The 22,854-nt window shown below is 39.5% G+C and overlaps 1 protein-coding gene across 8 annotated transcripts in view; it reads left to right on the top strand.

The window, feature by feature from the left end:
- CSGALNACT2 (chondroitin sulfate N-acetylgalactosaminyltransferase 2) overlaps positions 1-19,156 on the top strand; it is a 43,275-nt gene extending 24,119 nt beyond the window's left edge. For 3 of the 8 annotated variants that reach the window (XM_001926417.6, XM_021072398.1, XM_021072397.1), the window contains 4 exons: positions 1,939-2,117; positions 4,124-4,218; positions 14,222-14,303; positions 16,508-19,156. In XM_001926417.6, the coding sequence (XP_001926452.3) occupies positions 1,939-2,117; positions 4,124-4,218; positions 14,222-14,303; positions 16,508-16,800 (649 nt within the window). In that variant the 3' untranslated portion in view covers positions 16,801-19,156. Of the gene's footprint in view, positions 1-348; positions 507-1,938; positions 2,118-4,123; positions 4,219-10,798; positions 12,257-14,221; positions 14,304-16,507 lie in introns of those variants that run through there. The other 5 variants (XM_021072399.1, XM_021072401.1, XM_021072404.1 and 2 more) reach the window with 5 other exon arrangements.

Below are 22,854 nucleotides of genomic sequence, written 5' to 3' on the forward strand. Positions count from 1 at the left end.
CTCCATTTCTTCCTTTTGTCTCTTCCCTCTTTAACATCTTCAGATCACCTACTAGGTGCCAATGACTCACATTAGTATTACTGAAGTTGTCCCTGCATTAACCAAGACTCCTCTGTGGCAAATGATGCAAACTTATCTTGAACTTGGTTGAGAAAAATGGGAGCATTATTGAAGAATCTTGGATAACTCTCAAAATTAAAGGGATTATTATAACCAAATTTAATGTAGAAAACCAAAACAGCTTTGGTATCATAGGGGTTGGGACCAGAGACTCGAATACTGTCAGAATTCTCTTGTTGTCTTCTTGTCTGTTTTTCCCTGCATGTTGACTTCATTCTCCTGTTGCAGATTGGCTTCTTCCACATGTGAGGTATATGACTGTTGCGGCTCTGGGCTCACGTCTTCTCAGCTTTGCCATCAGAGAGGAAAGAGTTTTCTCCCAGATCCAGTTGAGGAAATCCCAGGGAAGGACCTTTGCCCACTCTTGAGCCAGTCACTGTGGCCAGGTGGGGTTGGGGGGATTGTGATTACCCCAGCTTGAGTCTGGTCCCTGCCCCTCTGAAATTACTAGCGTTTGAGTATTCTGTAATTAGCTCTTCCACTTGGGGCTGGGAATGTGAGGCCATCGACAGTTTCCCCAAAGAAGGGAGAGATTTATAACCTGTAAAAGGGAGCGTGGGCACTCAGAGCACTTGGAGTCCACTCCATGCACTATTGAGCCTTTGTTTCCATCTTTCCATTTCCCATTCTATACTACTGTAAGAGTAATCTCTTTGAAGTGTTCCTTTTTTAATCCAGCTCTCCCTAAGTGTGGCAGTTCTCCAACTTTAACATGAGAGTCACCTCAGTTGACTTGTCCCAAGAGAGACACAGATGCTCAGCTCCTCCCCTAATATTTGATTTAAGGGTTGGGCGGGGGAGGGCTTAGAATTTGCATTTCTTACATGTTCCCTGGGGAATCTGATGCTGTGAGTGAGAACCACTGCCCTGGTGGAAAAACCTTTGACTTCAGAACACTGACTAAGTTCTTTAACTTCTCATGGAAGGTAGTCCTCGGTCTGACCCTTTTCGGTCTTCTCTCATTGTTCCCATTTTAGGATCCCTCTTTTCCAATCTGACTTGTCTGGTCCCTCTTTTTTAAAATGCTTTCTACTTTCTTACCTCCTTGCCTTTGAGAATAATTAATTGGAATGATCTTTACACTCGCCACTGAATTCAGGATTTTAAGCAAGGCATAACTTAAATTCTGCTTCTAACATCTTCTCTAACTACTCCAGACAAAAGCAGTCTTTTTTTCCCCAGAACTACTGTTCATTCATTTATCCAGCAAATATTTATTGAACTCCTACTCTATAAGGGGCACCACATCCATAGCAGTGAACAAAACAAAATCCCTGCTCTCATGGAGCTTACATTCTAGTGGGAGACAATTGAACAAAGATGTCTGGTGGTACTGAGAACAACAATGCTGGGCAGGGAATAGAGACCAAGAGAGGGGAGGTCAGGGCTACTTCACATAGAACACAAGAGGCTCCCTCTGATAAGGGGACATTTGAGCAAAGATCTGAGGAACTCAAGAGCATTCTTAGTATGTGTCATCCCTGTGAATTGCATTACTTATTACCAAATGTTACAGCTATTTTTCCATGTGTGTGTTTCTTATCTCCTCAGTAAACTTTTAAGATCCTGAAGGGCAGTGGCCCCTCAATTCATACTAACTTCATACTATGAGCATGTTGCCTCAAATGTGGGCATTTAGTGTCCATCTGTCCCTGATGATGATCAGGCACGGGAAGCCAATGATTGCCTTTCCCTGTATGAATGTAGAACCAAGATAATAAATACCTGAAGGGTAGAATATATTTTGTAAGTTGTGTTGAAGGGAGAGAGTCAACTCTAAGTGGGACTTATCATTTGTTGTATGTGCTTTCCTCATAGTGAGTCTAATTTTCACAATTACACCTTGGTCTCATTGAATGAAGAATTTAATCGTGGACGAGGACTAAATGTGGGTGCCCGAGCTTGGGACAAGGGCGAGGTCTTGATGTTTTTCTGTGATGTTGATATATATTTCTCAGCCGAGTTCCTTAACAGCTGCCGGTTAAATGCTGAGCCAGGTGCGTAAAACATTGGTGGGTGAGTTGAGTGTAGAATTTAGAACAGTGTCAGCATGTCCCATAATTTGAATCAAGTTAATTATGTTTTTTAAGTTATATTAGGCATAATTTATCTGGAATAGTAAGTAAAAAAAGTAATTTTCTCCTCTGAAGTTCATACTCCTTCTTCTTCTACGGCCAATTCTGCTGTCTACATTTGAATCCAAATAAACAAGTGCAAAGAAATTGAAAGTCTTGAAATTGACAAGGAGGAGGCAACACTTATCAGAAAAAGAGCAGTGTGATGTGAGTCAGAAGCACTCTCCCTCAGGCAGATGGCGCCAGCATACACACAGGCAGGCGCTCACGCAGAGGTGGAGATACAGATGGTGCTTGTTCTCCAGACTATGCATGAGTATTGGAATGATTAATTTGCTTTATGTTGTACATATTCCAAGAAAATTTAAGAGCAAATGACATTTTTATATATTAAATATTCTTTTAAATGTGAAAAGAAAGTTTTCTGCATTAAAAAAAAACTCACAGTAAATGTTTTCTATATAGAACTGCTCATATCATGCCAATTACTACCTTCTTATTAATCAGTTTGGTTAGGGATAGTTGTAGGGAACTCCATGTGAGCCTAGTGGGTAAATGAGAGATAGATATATATTTTTTTACACTAGGCAGCATGAAGTCCAGAATGTGAAAGTTGAAGGAAACGTATTTGCTTAATGTAAAAGAAATATTTTATAGAAATATTTTCATGTATTTGACATTATTTCTTTAATGTAAAGAAATCAATATGCCTCTAGGAAGTTTAGCTCCCCTTGCCTAAGTGGGTATCAATGAAGATAATATGAACATCTGTAAGCCACCGTATAATAAAAAGGTTGTCACATTACCTCCAGGGTCTTTGACAGTTTCTGAGCCCTTCGTGTTGTCTGTCATGTCTGACTGAGGCTAGTCGCAGCAAGAAGTTCTCTGGTGAGGGGAGATGGGCTAGTTAGTTAGCCTTAAACTGCTAACAGTTTGAATACTAATGACAAGGCCTTTTGGAAGGGCTATCACATTGGGTATTTTTAAATCAGTCTTCCCAAGCTTTCCAATCTTATTCAAATCTGTCTGCAGTTCTGTATTTTAGTTTCCTCTCTGTATCCATTGTACAATATCCTTTAGATTCACTGTTTCTATGATTCATATTGAAGGGCGGATTTAAGAGAAGTTACTATGTTTCTTAGTGATTGTCAGAGGTTAATCTACATCTGTTACTGCTAATTTGATGAAATAATGATTAATAAATGACTCACGTAATGAACAGCTGAGAGAATAGACCTGTGCCTCTTCCCAAGGTCAAAGGGAATAAACATGTCAAAAGGGAATAAAGACCAGCAGCTGCAGCTCCAACTGGACCCCTAAACCAAGAACTTTCATGTGCTGCAGGTGTGGCCCTAAAAAAAAAAAAAAAAAAAAAGTTTAAAAAAATAAGTTAAAAGGAGTTCTCATTGTGGCTCAGCAGGTTAAGAACCCAGCTAGTAACCAGGAGGATGCAGGTTCCATCCCTAGCCCTGATCAGTGGGTTAAGGATCTGGCATTGCCATAAGCTGTGGCATAGGTCACAGATTCAGCTCGGATCTGGTGCTTCTGTGGCTGTGGCTTGGGCCAGCAGCTGCAGCTCTGATTTGACCCCTAGTCCGGGAACTTCCATATACTGCAGGTACAGCCCTAAAAAGAAAAAAATGTCTTTAAAGAAAGGGGGGGAGTAAAGGCATCCTTTAGTCTTTTTTGTCCGTTCGTTTCCAAGGTTATAGTTTCATAGCCTGACCTACTGATGTGTTATAAAATCATCATCATTTTCATCAACATGAGGTTTCAGTAACCTAAACATTGATAAAATACAATATTAATAAAATCATCCTATGTTACAAAGAAAGACTTTAATGAAGTCTTAGTAGATATTGCAATAATGGTGCACACCATATTTTATGACTTCTTTTTGTGATGTAAATGTGTATTTTAACTTATAGGTAAGAAGGTGTTTTACCCTGTGGTGTTCAGTCTTTACAACCCTGCCATTGTTTATGCCAATCAGGATGTACCCCCACCTGTGGAACAGCAGCTGGTAAGTCTCTTACTATCAGTTATGAAAAGCCTCAGAGATCCTTGCTAGGTTCCTTTATGTTTGTTTCACAAGTAGAAAACAAAGTTTCAATTAAAAACTATAGTTATTGTAAACACATTTTCATAGTCTACCCTCCTCCATAAAATGCTTTCATATTTATTGTTTCAGAAATAGGTGTCATTCTAGGGCAGGGAAAAAAGCTTTAGGCTATAGAGAAAAATTCATATTCTAGAATGTGAAAATTGTATGGTCTTTTCTACCAGCTTATTTTTAGAAATACTGAAAATTTAATTTTAAAAACCTTACTAACTAGAAATTAAAATGACTAAGAAGGAATAATATATTATAGAAATTACCTAGAAAGTCTTGGAATGAGAATGCCATATATCAGAACTTAAATAAATTTTAAAGAAAATTTAAATCAACTTTGTGGAATAATTTAGCTTTATAAAAAAGTTTGAAAGATAATATAGAGAGTTCCTGTTCACCCAGTTTCTTCTAATGTTAACATCTTACATGACCATGTAATTTCATCAGAATTAAGAAATTAACAGTGGGAGTTCCCGTCGTGGCGCAGTGGTTAATGAATCCGACTAGGAACCATAAGGTTGCGGGTTGATCCCTGGCCTTGCTCAGTGGGTTAAGGATCCAGTGTTGCCGTGAGCTGTGGTGTAGGTTGCAGACACGGCTCAGATCCCGCGTTGCTGTGGCTGTGGCGTAGGCCGGCGGCTACAGCTCCGATTCGACCCCTAGCCTGGGAACCTTCATATGCCACGGTAGCAGCCCAAGAAAAGGCAAAAAGACAAAAAAAAAAAAAAAAAAAAGAAAGAAAGAAAGAAATTAACAGTGGTAAGTTACCGCTAAATAAAGTATGGATTTTATTTAGGATTTCACTAGTTTTTCTACAAATCTGTTTCTGTTCTGTGATCCAGTCCAGGATACTGTGTTACATTTAGCCTAATCTTTTACTGTTAACATTAGGGAAAAAAAATGGAAACAAATGAACCAAGGAAACTATTTAATATGTTTTAAAAATGAATAATAACTATAGGAAAGAAATAAAGAAAAAGGCAGGGATTAATAAACCAAAAATAACTGGTTGACAAATTATAGGAGCTTATTCTTTACGTGCAGAAAAAACTTAATCATAAAGTGGGCAGATGCATGATAAAAAGGAAAACACAACATTAGAAATAAGAAAACACTGAGAGAAATAAATTTCTAGAACAATTACCAGTTACCATGCAGATACATAGATAGGTTTCACTGGTGAGTTTTTTCAGACTTTCAAAGAGCAGGAGTTCCCATGTGGCTCAGCAGGTTAAAGATCCAGCATTGTCACTGTAGCGGCTCGGGTTGCAGCTGTGGCACGGGTTTGATTCCTGGCCTGGGAACTTCTGCATGCCATGGTCACAGCCAAAAACAAAACAAAGAGCAGGTAATATTAGTGCCATATGATCTACTTAATATGTTTTATGAGACCAGCATTGTCTTCATACCAAACCCTGGCAAAGCATGTATACACACACACACACACACACACACACACACACACACACACACACACACCACTCTCTCTCTCTCTCTCTCTCTCTCTCTCTCTCTCTCTCTCTCTCTCTCTCTCCTGCCTTATCTGTAGGCTAGTATTAGTTAGGAATATAGATACAAATGGGGTCAAAATGGCAAACTAAGCATCCATAACTGTCTTACCCTCAATCCTTTGTGAAAATGATTACTAAAAATAAAAAGCATATTAGTATTAGAGAATGAAAGAAGTGTCATTACTAGATCTAAATTTTGAAAAGTTTCTGTAAGATGACAGTAGTTGTCATAGGATTGATTGATGGAGGAGAGAACAGAACCTTGCATCCTCTGAGCTCACAGAGAGCAGGGAGTGGTGGAGTGTGTCTGCTTCCCTGGGTGCTAAGTGGCAGGCATCACAGGCATTGACCTACAGGCTGAGGCAGTGTATGTGGTCACTGGAGCTAGAGAGGCAGGGGAGAGTTGTAGGAATATTGAGTTGTAGGATGGATAGGGAGCCTCAGACTCCAAACGTGAGCTGCTCTTGGCACATTCTGCCTAGGACCACGTTTAGCCCCTTCTTCGCTTTTATGAGAGATAGACCCCTGTAATCATAGCTAACAGCCGTAAGTTTTAGAACAATGATTTTTTGAAACAAAAATGAGTAGCAGCTAACTACAAGTAGCCAAATATTTGAGGGAAACCAACAATACGAGAGAGACAGCACATTTTAATAAATAGAAAAATTCACACACAAGAATATGAATTCAAAAAACAACTTTAAATATATCTTTAAGGAATTAGAGAAAACATTAATTTCACAAAACACTGCGTGTTGCTAAAAGAACAAGAACTTGGAAATTGTGAAAATATAAAAACTCAGTAAATGGACTAAATAGCAGAATCATCACAATTGAAACAGATTTGTTAACTAGAAGACAGGCCATATGGGCACATAAAGACCAAGAAATAATGTGAGAGAAAAACTGAGATGTAGGAGATCAATCCAGAAGTTCCCAGATTGTTTAATAGGAGTTTCGGAAGGAAGAAAAAGGAGAAAACAGTGCAGGCAGGAAACAGAAGAAAACTTCAAAGAACTAAGAAAGATAAGTCCTCTGGCATTTGAGAACAGAAGTTAAGGGACAATCCTAATAGTTTCTAGAGATGCCAGAAACAGCAAAGCCTAGCTTGTCTACAAAGAAAGAATAATCAGGTTGGCATTCGCCTTCTTAGTGATAATATTGGTTCTAGAAAACCATCAAGTGATACCTTGAACATACTGAAGAAAAACAACTTCGATTCTAGAATCCATATTCAAACTATCTGAGGGCAAAATAGACATTTTTGAACATTGAAAAACTTTTTTTTTTTTCTCTGAGACCTTTTCTAATTCAGCAGAATGAGAAATGAACACATTGAAAGAGGAAGATCTGAGAATAAAACAATGGTCAACAACAGCAAAAACCCAGTAACACTTTTGATTAAATAGTTGTTGATGAAATACGTAAAAGAAGTTAATAGCAATTTAGGATTAAAAAGTCAAAGGATGTATACATAGTATCTGTATGTGTATTACCTAGCTCTGTCCTGGAGAGGGCCTAGAAGCAGTGATATCTTTAGAGTAACAAGCACACCTAGCTCCCATATCTTAGTGCTGGGGCAGGAAATAGAGGAACCTGGAGCATCTTATAGCTCCAGAAAATAAGGAAATACTCAAACAACAAAAGGGCGAGGGTATGTCAGAGAACTCAAGAGCCTTAAAGAGCTCCCAGGGGCAAAGCTGGAACAGTTTGAGCAACAAAATAAATAACATAGTACTGGATTAAAACCACAAGCATAAAATAAATACCCACGAGTCCATATTGATATAAATAAATTTGTGAGTGAATTAATAGATAAATAATAAGGGTTGATTGTATTAGATTAGGGGAAAGAGATCTTCCCTACAGAATTCTAAATAACTTTTGTAGATACTCCCTTTTCCAGAAGGTGGGGCTAGATGACTCACTTTCAAAGAAACAAGTATGAAAAAGGAGTAACTTTTCAACAGAGAAACCTAGTAAACACCACCTTAAACCAAGTAATGAAGTGTTGTCATGTACCCCTTCATATGATGTAACAAGGGCACTTCACGCATGTGGTCTTCCTTCCAAAAACTTATAACGCCAGCCTAATGAAAAAAAGTCTCAGACAAACCCGTATTGGAAGACATCCTACCAAATATCTGACCATTGCTCCTCAGAACTGTCAGGGTCATCCAAAAGAGAAACTGTCCCTGTTCCACAGGAGACTAAGGAAACATAACAAGTGCATTGTCATCCCCTGGACTGGATCCTAGAACAGAAAAAAAGGACATTAAAGGAAAAACTGTGGAATCCAAATAGAGTCTAGAGTTTAGTTAATAGTAATGTACCAGTGCTGGTTTCTTAGTTTTGACCAGTGTACCATAACAATGTAAAATAACATCTAGGGGAAGCTGAAGCTGCATGTGAAGTACATGGGAACTGTTTACTATGTTGCAACTTTTCTGTAACCCTTAAATTATTTGAAAACAAAAAGTTTATAGAAAATTCTACTTGAAAAGCAAACCAAAAATAAAAAAATCCAAAATGGATTCAACCTACAAGGATGAAGTGCTGATAATATTGTCTGGTTTGGGAGGATGTAGGCAAGGAATGACCGGAGTGTGGATTCATCTGTTCCAGATGTTGTCTAGAAAAATAAGTTTAAGTACTTCTACTTGAAGTCTTGTTTCATCACTTTGTAACCATTGCAAGTTATTTGACCTTTTTAAGCTTCAGTCTCCTCAGTTAAAACACAAAAAACTTCCCTCTCTATAATGTTTAAAGATATATTAAAAGTAGGAGTTCCCGTCATGGTGCAGTGGTTAACGAATCCGACTAGGAACCATGAGGTTGCGGGTTCGGTCCCTGCCCTTGCTCAGTGGGTTAACGATCCGGCGTTGCTGTGAGCTGTGGTGTAGGTTGCAGATGCGGCTCGGATCCTGCGTTGCTGTGGCTCTGGCGTAGGCCGGTGGCTACAGCTCCGATTGGACCCCTAGCCTGGGAACCTCCATGTGCCGCGGGAGCGACCCAAGAAATAGCAACAACAACAACAACAAAAGACAAAAGACAAAAAAAAAAAAAAAAAAAAAAAAGATATATTAAAAGTAAATAGGACAAAAAAAACCAAAACAAAAACAAACTGAGTTCCCATCATGGCACAGCAGAAACAAATCCTACTAGGAACCATGAGGTTGTGGGTTCGATCCCTGGCCTCGCTCAATGGGTTAAGGATCTTGAGTTTGTAGGTCGCACATGTGGCTCAGATCTGGTGTGGCTGTGGCCGGCAGCTGTAGCTCTGATTAGACCCCTAGCCTGAGAATCTCCATATGCCGTGGGTGTGTGGCCCTAAAAAGACAAAAGACCAAAAAAAAAAAAAAAAAAAAGTACATCCAGTAGGAAAAAATATGTAAAAGGTAGTTGACAGTAATTCACAATAAACATATTTAAATAGTCATTTTTACTAAAAATAAATAAATAAACAATGCGGTACTACTTTTTTTCTGCTGTCAAATTGCTATTTTTATTTTTTATTTTTATTTATTTTTTATTTTATTTTTTTGTCTTTTTGCTATTTCTTGGGCTGCTCACGCGGCATATGGAGGTTCCCAGGCTAGGGGTCCAATCGGAGCTGTAGCCACCGGCCTACGCCAGAGCCACAGCAACGCAGGATCCGAGCCGCATCTGCAACCTACACCACAGCTCACAGCAACGCCGGATCGTTAACCCACTGAGCAAGGGCAGGGACCGAACCCGCAACCTCATGGTTCCTAGTCGGATTCGTTAACCACTGCGCCACGGGGAACTCCAAATTGCTGTTTTTAAAAAACAGCCTTGTGAGTGAGGATGGTAGGGTGGAGGCTCTTCCGTCTCTGCCAGTGATGTGGGAATGCAGGTGAGCTTTCTGGGTCAGGAGTTTTCAGACAAGTTCATCCTTCTGATCCAGCTATTTCCATTCCTAGGAGTCTCTCCTGAGGAAATAATCTGAAGCTGTAGAATAACAGTATGCGTATAATATTGACAAGATTAAAAGCAAGCAAAATTCTAATAATAAAATGATAAATTGAATTATATTGTGGTTAATATTATGTCAAGAAGACAATGTTCACGAAATGGACATAAATATAGCAGTATAAATGTAGAGGCAAATGTAAAGCTAAAAATGGGAAATGGTGGAGTTCCTGTTGTGGCTCAGAAGAAACGAATCTGACTAGCACTCATGAGGATGTAGGTCAATCCCTGGACTTGCTCAGTGGGTGAAGGATCCAGCGTTGCCGTGAGCTGCAGTATAGGTTGCAGAGGTGGTTCGGATCCTGTGTGGCTGTGGCGTAGGCTGGCAGCTGCAGCTCCGAATTTGACCCCTAGCCTGGGAACTTCTATATGCCATGGGTGCAGCCCTAAAAAGACCAAAAAAAAAGAAAAAAAAAGAGAAAAGGGAAATGCTGTATATGATTTTTAGAAATTTTAATCCTAAAATAGCTAATATTTTATATGTACCCTTTTCTATGTGGGAGGTACTGTTCAGTTTTTTATTTTTTGTTTTTTTTCATGCATGTTAACTCATTTAATCCTGCAACAACCTCGGAGGTAGGGACTGCTATTACCCCTAGTTTACAGAGGAGACAGCTATAAGAATTTCTGTGTAGTCGCCCTGCATCTCACTCAGATTTGTTATGTCCAGAACCGAGCTCCACATCATTCCTCTCTGGGCTGGCCCTTTCCCCCCTGCTCCCCCTCTTGGGGAAGGAACCATCACATACCCACAGTCAGAACAGCAGTCTGCTATCATTCTTGGTTGATCCTTCCCTCTTATGCCCCACTCCTGCCAGACTCATGTGAGTTCTTTGTCCTACATCCATCAGATTTTTTTTCTTTCTGTACGTACCATGATAGTCTGTAGTCCAGCCTCCCATCCCCAGGTTGTAACTGTTGCCTCTTAATCAGCTTCCCTGCCTCTGTCCTTGCCTTCTTACGTCTTATCTCTTCTCTCTTATCAGCCAGAATGATCTTCTAAAAACATCATCTGATCCTGTTACTCCTTCTGCTCCTACTCTTCAGAGAATTCCCTTGGCCATTAGGATTAAGCCCAAACCCCGTGACCAGGCGCACATGGTTCTCTCTGAGGTGGCCCTACTGATCACTCTAGGCCAGGGGTCAGTCTGTGGCCTCTAGGCCAAATGTGGCCTGCTGTCTAGTTTTGTATGGCCTTCAAGTTAAGAATGGTTGAAAAATATTTTTAAAAGGATGGTATTTCATAGCACATGAAAATTGTATGAAATTCTGATTTCAGTGGCCATAAATAAAATTTTTTGTAACACAGCATGTTCATTTGGTTATTTATTGTTAATGACTGCTTTTACACTACAGTGGCTGAGTTGAGTAGGTGAGGCAAAGGTTCTGTGTCCTGCAGAACTTAATAAAAGTTTACCGAGCCCTGTTTCACATTTGTGGGCACCTTCTGACCCCAGTGTTTAGTCCCACCATCTTTCATCCACAATTCTCTCTCCCACCTCAGGCCTGTGCACAAACTATTCATTTGCCTGGAACTTTCTCCCAGCACATTTTCTGTCACTTAGCTAACTCCTCCTTATCTCTCAGATCCCAGCTCTAGCTTCATTTCTAGGAGGAAGCTGAGGATGCTGCAGCTTGGGTGAGGTGCCTCTCTCCTTTCTATCAGCCTCCTTATATCCATATCCATCCACACTTCCCTCCTTACCCAATTCAGACACCATGGACAGGCATTGTCCATGGCCTCTTTTCAGCTATATATTTACCTCTTTCATCTCTCACTCCTTCTAGTTTTCTCTTAGAACCCCAACCGGGTTAAGGACAACTCTGTCCACAGAGGAGCAGAATATGGAGAGTGGGAAACATCCAGTCCCAGTACACAGCAGAGCTTTAACTATGTGACCACAGGCCTCAGGGGTTTCAGACTGCCCTGACATCCTGTGCCTTACCCTTGTTCACCCACTCTTTGTTCTCCAAGCCAGCCACACTGTCTTTCTCACACCTCCCAGCAACACTCAGTGTTCCTTACTCCCCGTGTATCCTGCTTCACATCTCACTTAGAAGCTGTCAGATGTTCACTTCCTTATTCTCCTGTCCTAAGATCCATCAGCCTCACTGCCTCTGTGTCACATCCTCAGCCTCTCCCCAGTCTCAGTGGAGGAACTGCCCCCATCCCTTTGTAAGCCTAGCTCATCCTTTTGTAGTAAACTAGTTAGAACCCATCCCTCATGCCTAACCAAGGACACCCTACAGCCATTGTTCACTCTCTCCTGTCCTAATGTTTTGCCTCTTCTAGGGCATTACCATAAGCATATCAGAAATACTCTAATACTGGAGTTCTCTGATGGTTCAGCAGCTTAAGGATCCGGCATTGTCACTGCTGTGGCTCAGGTCACTGCTGTGGTGAGAATTTGATCCCTGGCCTGGGAACTTCTACATGCTGTGAGCACAGCCAAAAAGGAAAAAAAAAAAAAAAATTATTTAAAAAAAAACTGTAGTAACACTGAAGTTTGAAAAATACAATAGCTGTTTCTTAATTTTTTTTTTTTCTTTTTAGGGCCGTACCCATGGCATATGGAGGTTCCCAAGCCAGGGACTGAATCCAAGCTGTAGCTGCAACCTGTGCCATAACTGTGGCAATGCCAGATCATTTAACCCACTGCACTGGACCAGGGATCAAACCTGCGCCTCACAAGTGACCTGAGTCACTGCACTCAGATTCTTAACCCACCAGTGCCATGATGGGAACTCCCGTATAATAGCTGTTTCTTGACCTGTTTTCTGAACTTGCCCATGGTTTCTGAGCTCTCGCCACAGTTGTTTCTTTACTGTTTGTCCAACACTTCAAGTGCACTTGTACCTCAGAGCCATTGTACATGCTGTGTCTCGAAAAGATCGCGAGATACTTGCGTAGCTTGCTCCCTAATTTCACTAAGGTCCCTGCTCAAATGCTAACTCCTCAGAGAAACCCTTTGTGGCCATTATATCTAAAACAGGCCTTCTATCATGCTCTCTCTTCTTCCTACTGCATCTTTCGTCCTGGCATGAATCACTACCTGAGACGTATATTTATTTATTTATTTGTTCTTTTCCCATCAAAACAGAGCCTCTGTGGTAGCAGGGACTTGGTCACCTCTGTTTACTGCTGGATTCCAGCTCCCAGAGCCAAATCCAACAGATTAAACACTTGATGAATGCCTGCATTAAAAAAAAAAAAGTTTATAGGAGTTTCCTGGTAGCCTAACAATTAGGAATCTATCGTCACTTCTGCGGCATGGGTTCGATCCCTGGCCCGGGAACTTCCATAGGCATAGCCGATAGATAGATAGATAGATAAAAAAGGTTTATCAAGCTTCAACTTTTACTTGATTCCGCAGGCTCAATATCATCAAAGTCCTGATTTTCTTTCTCTACTTGGACTTCAGTGGTGACTTCTCCATTTTAAAGCTGTTTTCCCTCATGGTGGAAAAGTAGTGCAGCAGTTCCAAACTTCACATCTATACCCTACACTAAGGGTTGGCAGACTTATTCTATAAAGAACCACATAGAAAATATTTTAGGTTTTGCAGGTCATGCAGTACCTGTTGCAGGTATTCAACTCTGCCATTGTACCATGAACACACCCATAGAGAGTTTATAAACAAATGAGTGTGGCTGTGTTCCAATAAAATTATTTATAAAACCAGGTGGCAGGCTAGATGTAGCCTGGAGGCTTTAGTTTGCTTACTCCTGCCCTACACCATCCAAAGAGAGAGCAGGTGTCTTTTCTAGTATCTCTCTCAGAAGAGTGAGGGAGCTTTGTTTTCCAAAGTTCCAAACAGCCCTCTTTTTTTTTAGCATGTTGACCTGAACTTTGTCTAATGCCTGTTAGTGAGTCAGTTCCCACAGTAAGTGGAGTGAGACTGTCTCACTGGTGTAGGGTGCCCATGACCCTTCTACGTGCAAGTAGAAGGCGCATCCCTGAAGTTCACAGGCTGCATGATGCCAAGTAATTACCAGAGCAGAACTTTACACAACCAGGAAGGGGGCAGGGGATAAGCACCAAATAAGGTCTACTGTGAAGAACTGATATGTGCTGGTATGTGCTCATGCAAGCTAGTGTCTTCCTAAAATAGAATGTAAACCCCTTAAGGTCACATCATTTTCTTTGATCATGAGCTTGCCACCTTGTACAAGGCTTGCATTCAGTTAAATTAAGAGTGGCAGGAATCCTGTGCTCATTGGAATTACTATTTGGAGTGGAGGGGGCAGTTTGTAAGCATTTAATAATACAAATGCATGTGATCCATTATCAGTCACATAAATGACAGGAAAAAGTATTATTTGGAAAATATTTTAATTTGTTTCATTGTTGATTAAAACAACTTCCAGTTTTTGAGGGATTAAATTGAATTTTATTTTTTAAACTTTAGGTTCACAAAAAGGATTCTGGCTTTTGGCGAGATTTTGGCTTTGGAATGACTTGTCAGTATCGATCAGATTTCCTGACCATTGGTAAGTATACCTTAGATTTAAGGATAGGACTCTAGGTATTTACTATAATACTTTACGTCATTTATCTAAAAGATTTCAGATTTGAGTGTCTTTCCTATTAAATTGTGAATGTTTAAGATTAGCTAAAGAGTCTGGAAATATGAAAGGCAAAGTGAGTTTATAATTAGCATTTCTTTGTGGTTCTTTCTTAGAATTTCTGCCTGTCTGCTTACGTTACCTATATTCTTGCATGTTGTCTACTTTTTCCATTAGAGTCCTTAGCAGACTAATCATAGTAGTTTTAAATTCATGGTCCTATAGTTCCAACATCCCTGTCATATTTGAGTCTAGTTCTGATATTTGCTTTTTCTCTTCAAACTGTTTTTTGACTTTTAGTTTGCCTAATATTTTTCTTCACAGCTGAACATGACTACTGGGTAAAGGAAAGTGCAGTAAATAGACCTTTAGTGAAGTGATGGTGAGGTGTGGGAGAAGAGGAGATGTTCTTTTGTCCTATTACATGGTCTCACTCTGTTAAAGAGTTTGTGAGTCTGTACTTAGAACTTCACAATTGTTTCTCAGGCACTGCCCCAACCTTAGGTGGAGCAGGATGGCCATAGTGGGCTGGAGTTGGGTATGTCCCTTCTCCCAGATAGGTTAGACTCTGGTAAAATAGTTTTTCCTGAGGGAAGGCCTTGTTCAGAAGAGCAAAATGCTCTGGCATATTTTAAGAGGGTTACTTTCCCCCTTCTTTTGTAAGCACTGGGGGATTTCTCAACAGTCTTCACCATGAGGACCTGGTAGACCTGGAGGTAAAACTCACAGAAGTGTAGAGGCCCCTCCAGGAGTTTCCAACTGCTAGACTTTTCCATTGAGCCTCTAGCAGTTCATCAATTATAGTTCAGATTTTCCTACCCCAGTACTGGTTCCCCTGGAGATTTCTACTCGTTGGTTTCTTCTCTCATAGTTGCAATTCTGTCTTACCCACCTATTTATCTCTAAATAGTTTGCTCTGTGACTGTTATTTCTCTGAGAGGTCTGAGAAGAGTTGTTTTCACTTTGTTCAACTTTTTACTTGTTATCAGAACAGAGTGATGACTTCTAAGTTCTGTACATACTGGACCAGAAACAAGAAGTTCTCTGTTTGTTTTCGCTATCTACACTATCTCTAATATTTGAAGAGCTTGTTCATATCTATAAGGAAAAAAAGCCAAGATATAGCAATTAGTAAAACTGTGACAATTTAAATTAATACTTTTCAGAGATCTCAGCATTACTGTCATCCTGTGACTATGCTATTAAGTGACATAGAATTATTTGACAAAAACATAATTTGGAAACCAAGCTATTAATTAAAGAATAAATGTTTTCTTCATTTTTAGGAATCTTTTCTAACTTTTTAAAAAAAAACTCAAATTTTTCTTTAAAAAATTAGTTCCGTTTAGATTAATTTGAAATAGTCTAAACTCTCCCTTTTTGTTGGTAAGGCTGTAAGTGACATTTGTGTTGCCAGGTCTACTTGATTCTTTGTAAATTCTTAATTGAGCAGCACACCATTGACCATTTCTTCCTGAAGACGCTTTCTTCATTGACTGCTAAATTGGCACATTCTCCAGAATTTCCTCCCTCTGCTAGAGCCATCTCTCAGTCTCTTTTACTGACTTGTCTTTCTCTGCCTGTTTACCCTCTAGAAACTGGCCTTTCTTAGCATTTAGGCATGAGCTCTGTTTTCTTTCTAAAAACTCTAGCAGTTTCATCCACTTTTGTGGCTTTAAGTCATCTGTGTGCCCATTCTCAATTTTATGTTTCCACCTTGACCATTTCTTCTGTTTTCCCCTCTGAGAAGTTTTCTGTGACCCAGAAAAAGTTGGATCTCAAAGGACAGAAAGAAAACATAATGAAATATTAAGGGTGGCAATATCATGTGTGATTTATATTTCCCTCTCCTTTATTTGACTTTCTAGAGATTTTCTGTAGAACTTTGAAGTTTACAAAGTATTCTCAAATATTTCATCTTGTTTTGATATTCTCAACAACAGACCTTGAGCGTCTAGATGCCAGCTGGTAACTGGAATTCCAAACCAGAACATCAGTCCTCTACTTCAGGTGTCTTTGGACTGTACAGTACCATCTCATTTGAAGCAGAATGCTTAAATATTTATCAGGCCTGACTGTGCTCTTGGCTGCCAGGCAGTTATTTAATAGTGTCAGTTTTGTTCCTGCAGGTGGATTTGACATGGAAGTAAAAGGTTGGGGTGGAGAAGATGTTCATCTTTATCGAAAATACTTACATGGTGACCTGATTGTGATTCGGACTCCAGTTCCTGGCCTTTTCCACCTCTGGCATGAGAAGCGCTGCGCTGATGAGTTGACCCCTGAGCAGTACCGCATGTGCATCCAGTCCAAAGCCATGAACGAGGCCTCTCACTCGCACCTGGGAATGCTGGTTTTCAGGGAGGAGATAGAGACACATCTTCACAAACAGGCCTATAGGACAAATAGCGAAGCTGTTGGTTAATGTAATCATGGACGTGTTAGTCTGAACCGGAAGCCAGCACTATTTATTTAGCCTTAATTCCAGTTCCAGATGCAGTGCCTCTTTCAGAGAAGACGTGCTTATCTTGCGTTCTTGCTGACATTGCTTCAGCAATTTAACTTGGCGTAAGAAGAAAAAACAAGTGTTGCAATGCAAAACTTCTATTTTGTGAGAATACTGCACTATGGAATCATTGACAAATCAAAATCTGGTTTTTGTTCTAAGAGTAGGTTTCCTGTTTGTTTTTTGGTCTTTTTGTCTTTTTAGGGCTGAATTCACGTTATATGGAGGTTCCCGGGTTAGGGGTCTAATCGGAGCTGTAGCTGCCGGCCTACACCACAGCCACAGCAACACCAGATCCGAGCCATGTCTGTGACCTACAGCACAGCTCACGACATCGCCGGATCCTTGACCCACTGAGAGAGGCCAGGGATCGAACCTACAACCTCACAGTTCCTAGTCGGATTCGTTTCCATCGTCCACGATGGGAACTCCTAAGAGTAGTTTTGAGTTAATTTGTATCCGGCTCCATGTTCTGACTGTATTCTGGTTGCATCTGCGCTGAGGGATGGAATGTATTGTGCTGATGGTGGGTCAGAAGCATCTTCTTCCTGCAGAGAGGACAGAGTGTTATGGATGGAGTGTGTTGACAGGGGCTCTTCACCTGCCAACCACTCAGTCAACCCGCTTGGTTTGTAAATGTAGATCTTTGGTCTTTTGCTTGAAGAATCCTTTTTTCACCAAAGCAGAGGGTAGTTAAATGACACATCTGAAATCCCCAACTAATCAAGAGAAGACAGAGATAAAAAAAATTCCTCAACTTTGTTGCTTAGCCCCCTGAATTTTTTTTTCTTTTTTTCTTTCTTTTTTCTTCTTTTCAGGGCCACATCCACGGCATATGGAAGTTCCCAGTCAAATCAGAACTGCACCTGCCGGCCTCTGCCAGAGCCACAATAACACAGGATCCAAGCTGCGTCTGCGACCCACGCCACAGCTCATGGCCAAGCCAGATCCTTAACCCACTGAGTGAGGCCAGGGATCAAACCCACATCCTCATGGATACTAGTCAGGTTTGTTACCACTGAGCCACAGTGGAAACTCCAGCCCCCTGAATGTTTTTAAACAAATGAGTAATAATAGAAAATACTTAGGTTAGCACCTATAACTTGATGAAAAATATAATGTGGTACTACTCATTTATTATGTTCAGGGTTAGGAATCAAAGTTTCTATAAACTACTTTGAACAAACAGATAAACATGGAAACGTTTTAACAGAACAGTTTATTATTTTGGAGTACAGGTTACTAAAGGCATCTGGGAACATAAGTTTACATGAGCCAGAGCCCTGTCAGGGCCTTCTTATTGCTAGTTCAGAATAGATGAGTGTAGCATGTGTGTTTTATGCTTTGTATTGTTTCATTTAGCATGGATCCATATGTATGTATTATCCTTTTTTCTAACATATTAATTATGCTACATCTGTATTTGCATTATTATAATACTTTGAGTTGAGGAGGAGTTTCACTGAAGGGAGAAAAACCAAACAATTGAATGAGGTGTAAAACCATAAGATCACACTGACTTGAGAAAAGGGGAGGAGGGGAGGGTTGTCTAAATGGAAATCTGAATTACAGAATACTTTAGAGAAACATATAACTTGTAGATAGAATGATGTTTTAAATAAGGTGTAAATTATATTGAGACAAAATGAGTAAGAAATTATATTCAGATAGGACTGTACTATGTTATTTAATCACACATGGATCTTTTACCATAGGGTCAATTGCTAGATCCACAAATTGGAGCTATGGTGAAAGGCATGCATAGATTTTTGAAACTTTGGCTTTATAAAGGGATCTATATTGAATTCTCTTTGTATATAAACTCCTGAAAATTCATGGAAGACAAATCATTATTCTTTTTTGCTCAGTAAATCATATCATCTGAAATGTTATAAATCCTAAATTTCTTGGTGCTACATGAATTCAATTTTGTAATAACTTAATATTCTTACAGGTTTAAGTTGGGGTAGCATTTAGGCTTGTTTTTTTAAGATCTATAAGATGTTCTCTGCAGAATTGTTCAGGCCATTGTCTCCTTTTATACGCAGTTATTTATTGTGAAGACCCGTGAATTAGGGTATTTAAAGTGAGAGAACTTAATTATTTGCAAAAGTGAGTTGTACCTTGTTTTTTGACAGAATTGAGTGATTTTTTTTCTTTCCTCCTATTTTTAAAACAAGCTTTTAATTTAAAGATGGAAGCTAAGCAATGGAAACATTACTATGTTTTTGACATTAAACGGTACCAATAAAGTATTTTATTACCAAAAGTTAAATGAAAATGTGATAAGTTTATTTCTGTTGTAAAATATCATAAATACAGAAAAGCATATGGCATGTAATTGTGTACTTTGAAAAATAGTGAAGCCAGCAGCAGTGCACCAGCTATTCAGACTAGAATAGAGACCATTATCTCTGTGTGCTCTTGCCAGACCACATACCCTCACTGTCCCCATAGTAGTCACTGTCCTGATTTTTTGTGCTAATTTTCACTTGTTTTTCTTCACAACTTTTCCAACAATGTGTATATCTCTACCCAATAGACGTTTTGCATTTTTACACATGTGATTTCATTATTTATCTAACTTTCAGTATTGTTTTTGAGGTTCACTCACGTTAACCTCAAAATTAATTCATTTTTTATTACCGCCTAGTATTCCACTGAATGAATATACTACAGTATTTATTCTACTGTTTACAGGTATTTGGGTCATTCATAGTTTTTGTTGTTTACTTTTGCTGTCATAAGCAGTGTTGCCATGAATACTGCTGAGCAGGTCTTACAAGTGAGAGAATCTCTCTAGGAGTAATGATGCCAGGTCATCAGTTGTGTGCACATTCAACTTACTTTCCAGGTGGACCACCTGCAGCACTGTAAGAGGTTTGCTTTGCATCCTTGGAAATAATTTTGTCAGGTTTATTAATTCTTGCCAATCTACTGGGCATTAGGCATGAATTATAATTTGCATTTCCAACCTTTTTGCCCATTTTTATAAGTTCATAGAATTCTTCACATTCTGGGTACCAACTCTTATTGGTTAAATGTTTGCATGTGTCTTCTCTCCCAGGATGTGGCTTATCTTTTCCCATTCTTGATGGTGCTTTTTGATGAATAAAAATTAATGTGTTTAATTCATCTTTTCCTTTATAGATTCTTGTTCTTCTTTTTTTTTTTTTTTTTTTTTGGTCTTTTGCCTTTTCTAGGGCCATTCCTGCAGCATACGGAGGTTCCCAGGCTAGGGGTCTAATCGGAGCTGTAGCCACCGGCCTACACCAGAGCCACAGCAACGCGGGATTCTTAACCCACTGAGCAAGGCCAGGGGTCGAACCTGCAAGCCATGGTTCCTAGTCGGATCCGTTAACCACTGCACCATGATGGGAACTCCAGATTCTTCTTTTTAATACTCATTTATGACCTTGTCATAGAGAAAATGGTCTCTTAAAGGTATTGGTCTGTATTATCTTCTGAATCCCTCATACATAGCTTTCTTTCTCCAGTTAGGTCTTTAACCTAAGTGGAAGAGGTTTTGTGTATGACATGAGGTAAGTATCTAATTTTACTTTTTTTCCAGTGTTGTTTTACTCTGAAGTCCACATTTCACCCTCTGATCTGCAGAACCACTCCCACTCATCAGATGTCATATATGCACAGGTCTAATCCTGGGCTCTCATCTGTTCAACAGATTAGGTTTTCTGTCTATCACCACGTCAAAACATCAGTTTAAATTACTGTAACTTTATAGAAATTGATATTTCTGAGAGCTAATCCACTCACTTTTTGTCAAGTTTGTCATGGCTGTTTATAGCCTTTGTATTTTCATTTAAGTTTCAGAATAAGCTTAAGTTTCAGGAAAACCTTTCTGAATCTGAATCTGTAAGATTACTTTGGGGAAAACATACATCTTTATCAGATTGAGTCCTCCAATCCTTGAACATAATATTATCCGTTTCAGTCTTTATTGTCTTTCAATTAAGTTTTATACTTTTTCACACAGTGGACTTACATGTATCATTTTTTATATTTTTTTTCCTAGATTGCATTTTTGATGCATTTGGATTTTTGATCTTTTATTTTTATTGTTTATTGCTGGTATTTAGAAATCCAATTGATTTTTGTGGGTTAATTTTTGTGTTAAGTAACCTTGCCAAACCCAGTTAATTCTAATAATGTATTCCTAATTTCTCTTGCTTTTCTTTTGCTGAATACAATCATACATCTATGAGTAGCAAAAGTTTTCAATTTTGTTTTTTGTTTTTTGGTTGTTTTTTTTTTTTTGCTTTTTAGCCACACCCACAGCATATAGAGGTTCCCAGGCTAGGGGTTGAATCAGAGCTGCAGCTGCAGACCTACACCACAGCCACAGCAACGCAGGATCTGAGCCGCATCTTCAACCTATACCACAGTTCATGGCAACGCTGGATCCTTAACCCATGGAGTGAGGCCAGACATCGAACCACATCCTCATGGATCCTAGTTGGATTCGCTAACCACTGGGCCACGAAAGGAACTCCCCTTTTCAATTTTTATACCTTTATTTTTCTTGTCTTCCCGTGGGAGACAGGATTTGTTGTGCAGTGTTACCTGGAGATGGCAGTAGTGGACTGCCTGCCCATGTTCCTGATTTCAAGAGAGATACCTAGTGATTCATCAGTAAGTAAATAAAATTAGCTTTTATTATATCCTAGCAAGTTTTTATTTGTTTGTTTGTTTAGGGCCGCACCTGCCGCATATGGAGGTTTCCAGGCTAGGGGCTAAATCGGAGCTGCAACTGCTGGCCTACACCACAGCCATAGCAATGCAGGATCTAAGCTATATATGTGAGCTGTGCTACAGCTTGCGGCACAGATCTTTAGCCCACTGAGTGAAGCCAGGTGTCGAACCTGAATCCTCATGGGTACTAGTCATATTCTTAACCAGCTGAGCCACAACGTGGGCTCCTTCCTGGCAAGTTTTTTAATCATGCTTGAGAGCGCTTATCAAATATTTTTACTTTATCTATTGAGATGATCATATGACTTTTTTTTCCATCTTCAGTGTTAAATTGATAAGAGATTTTTTATTGTTGTTTTTTGTTTTTTTAGGGCCAAACCCACAACATATGGAAGTTCCCAGGCTAGAGATCTAATTGGATCTGTAGCTGCCAGCTTATATCGCAGCCACAGCAATGTGGGATCCTAGCTGCTACTGCAACCTATACCATGGCTCATGCAACGCCAGATCTTTAACCCACTAATGGAGGCAGGGATTGAACCCGCATGCTCATGGATACTACTTGGGTTTGTTACTGCTGAGCCACGACGGGAACTCTTTAATAGATTTTCTGAAGTACCCTTGCATTCCTGGGGTAAACGCCAGTCTGTTATGACATATTATATTATCCATATACATTACTGTATTCTGTCTGCATGCACACACAAACACTTGTTTACATATTTGTGTATATTTGTGTGTGTACGTGTATGTATTTTTTTTCAGGTGTTTTTCATCTGCGTTCATGAGTAAGATTGCCTATATATATATTTATTTCTCATCCTTGGGCATTTCTGTTACGGTTTTACTAGCTTGTAAAATATGTTCTTATTCTGTTTCTAGAAAAGATACGTAAGCCTGGAATTATTTCTTCCTTGAATATTTGGGAGAACTGCCTGAAAGCCAAGGCCTGAACTTTTCTATATGGGGAGATCTCTAATCACTGGTTCAATATATTTAGTGATTGTAGAACTATTCAGATTTTCTGTTTCTTCTAGAGTTAGTTTTGGTTGAATTATTTTCAGTAAGGTGCCATTTTCTAGGAATTTATACTGGTAAATTTGAAATTATAGATGAAATGTGCAAAGTTGTTTGCCATATCTTGTAATCTGTATAATATGTGTGAAATCTATAATGATAGCCTCTCTTTCATTCCTGATATTATTTGTGCTTTTTCTTTTCTCTTGAATAGCCTTGCCAGTTTTTTCTCGGTTCTTACACATA

Source organism: Sus scrofa, chromosome 14 (genome assembly GCF_000003025.6).
Source record: "Sus scrofa isolate TJ Tabasco breed Duroc chromosome 14, Sscrofa11.1, whole genome shotgun sequence".
Classification (NCBI taxonomy): domain Eukaryota; kingdom Metazoa; phylum Chordata; class Mammalia; order Artiodactyla; family Suidae; genus Sus; species Sus scrofa.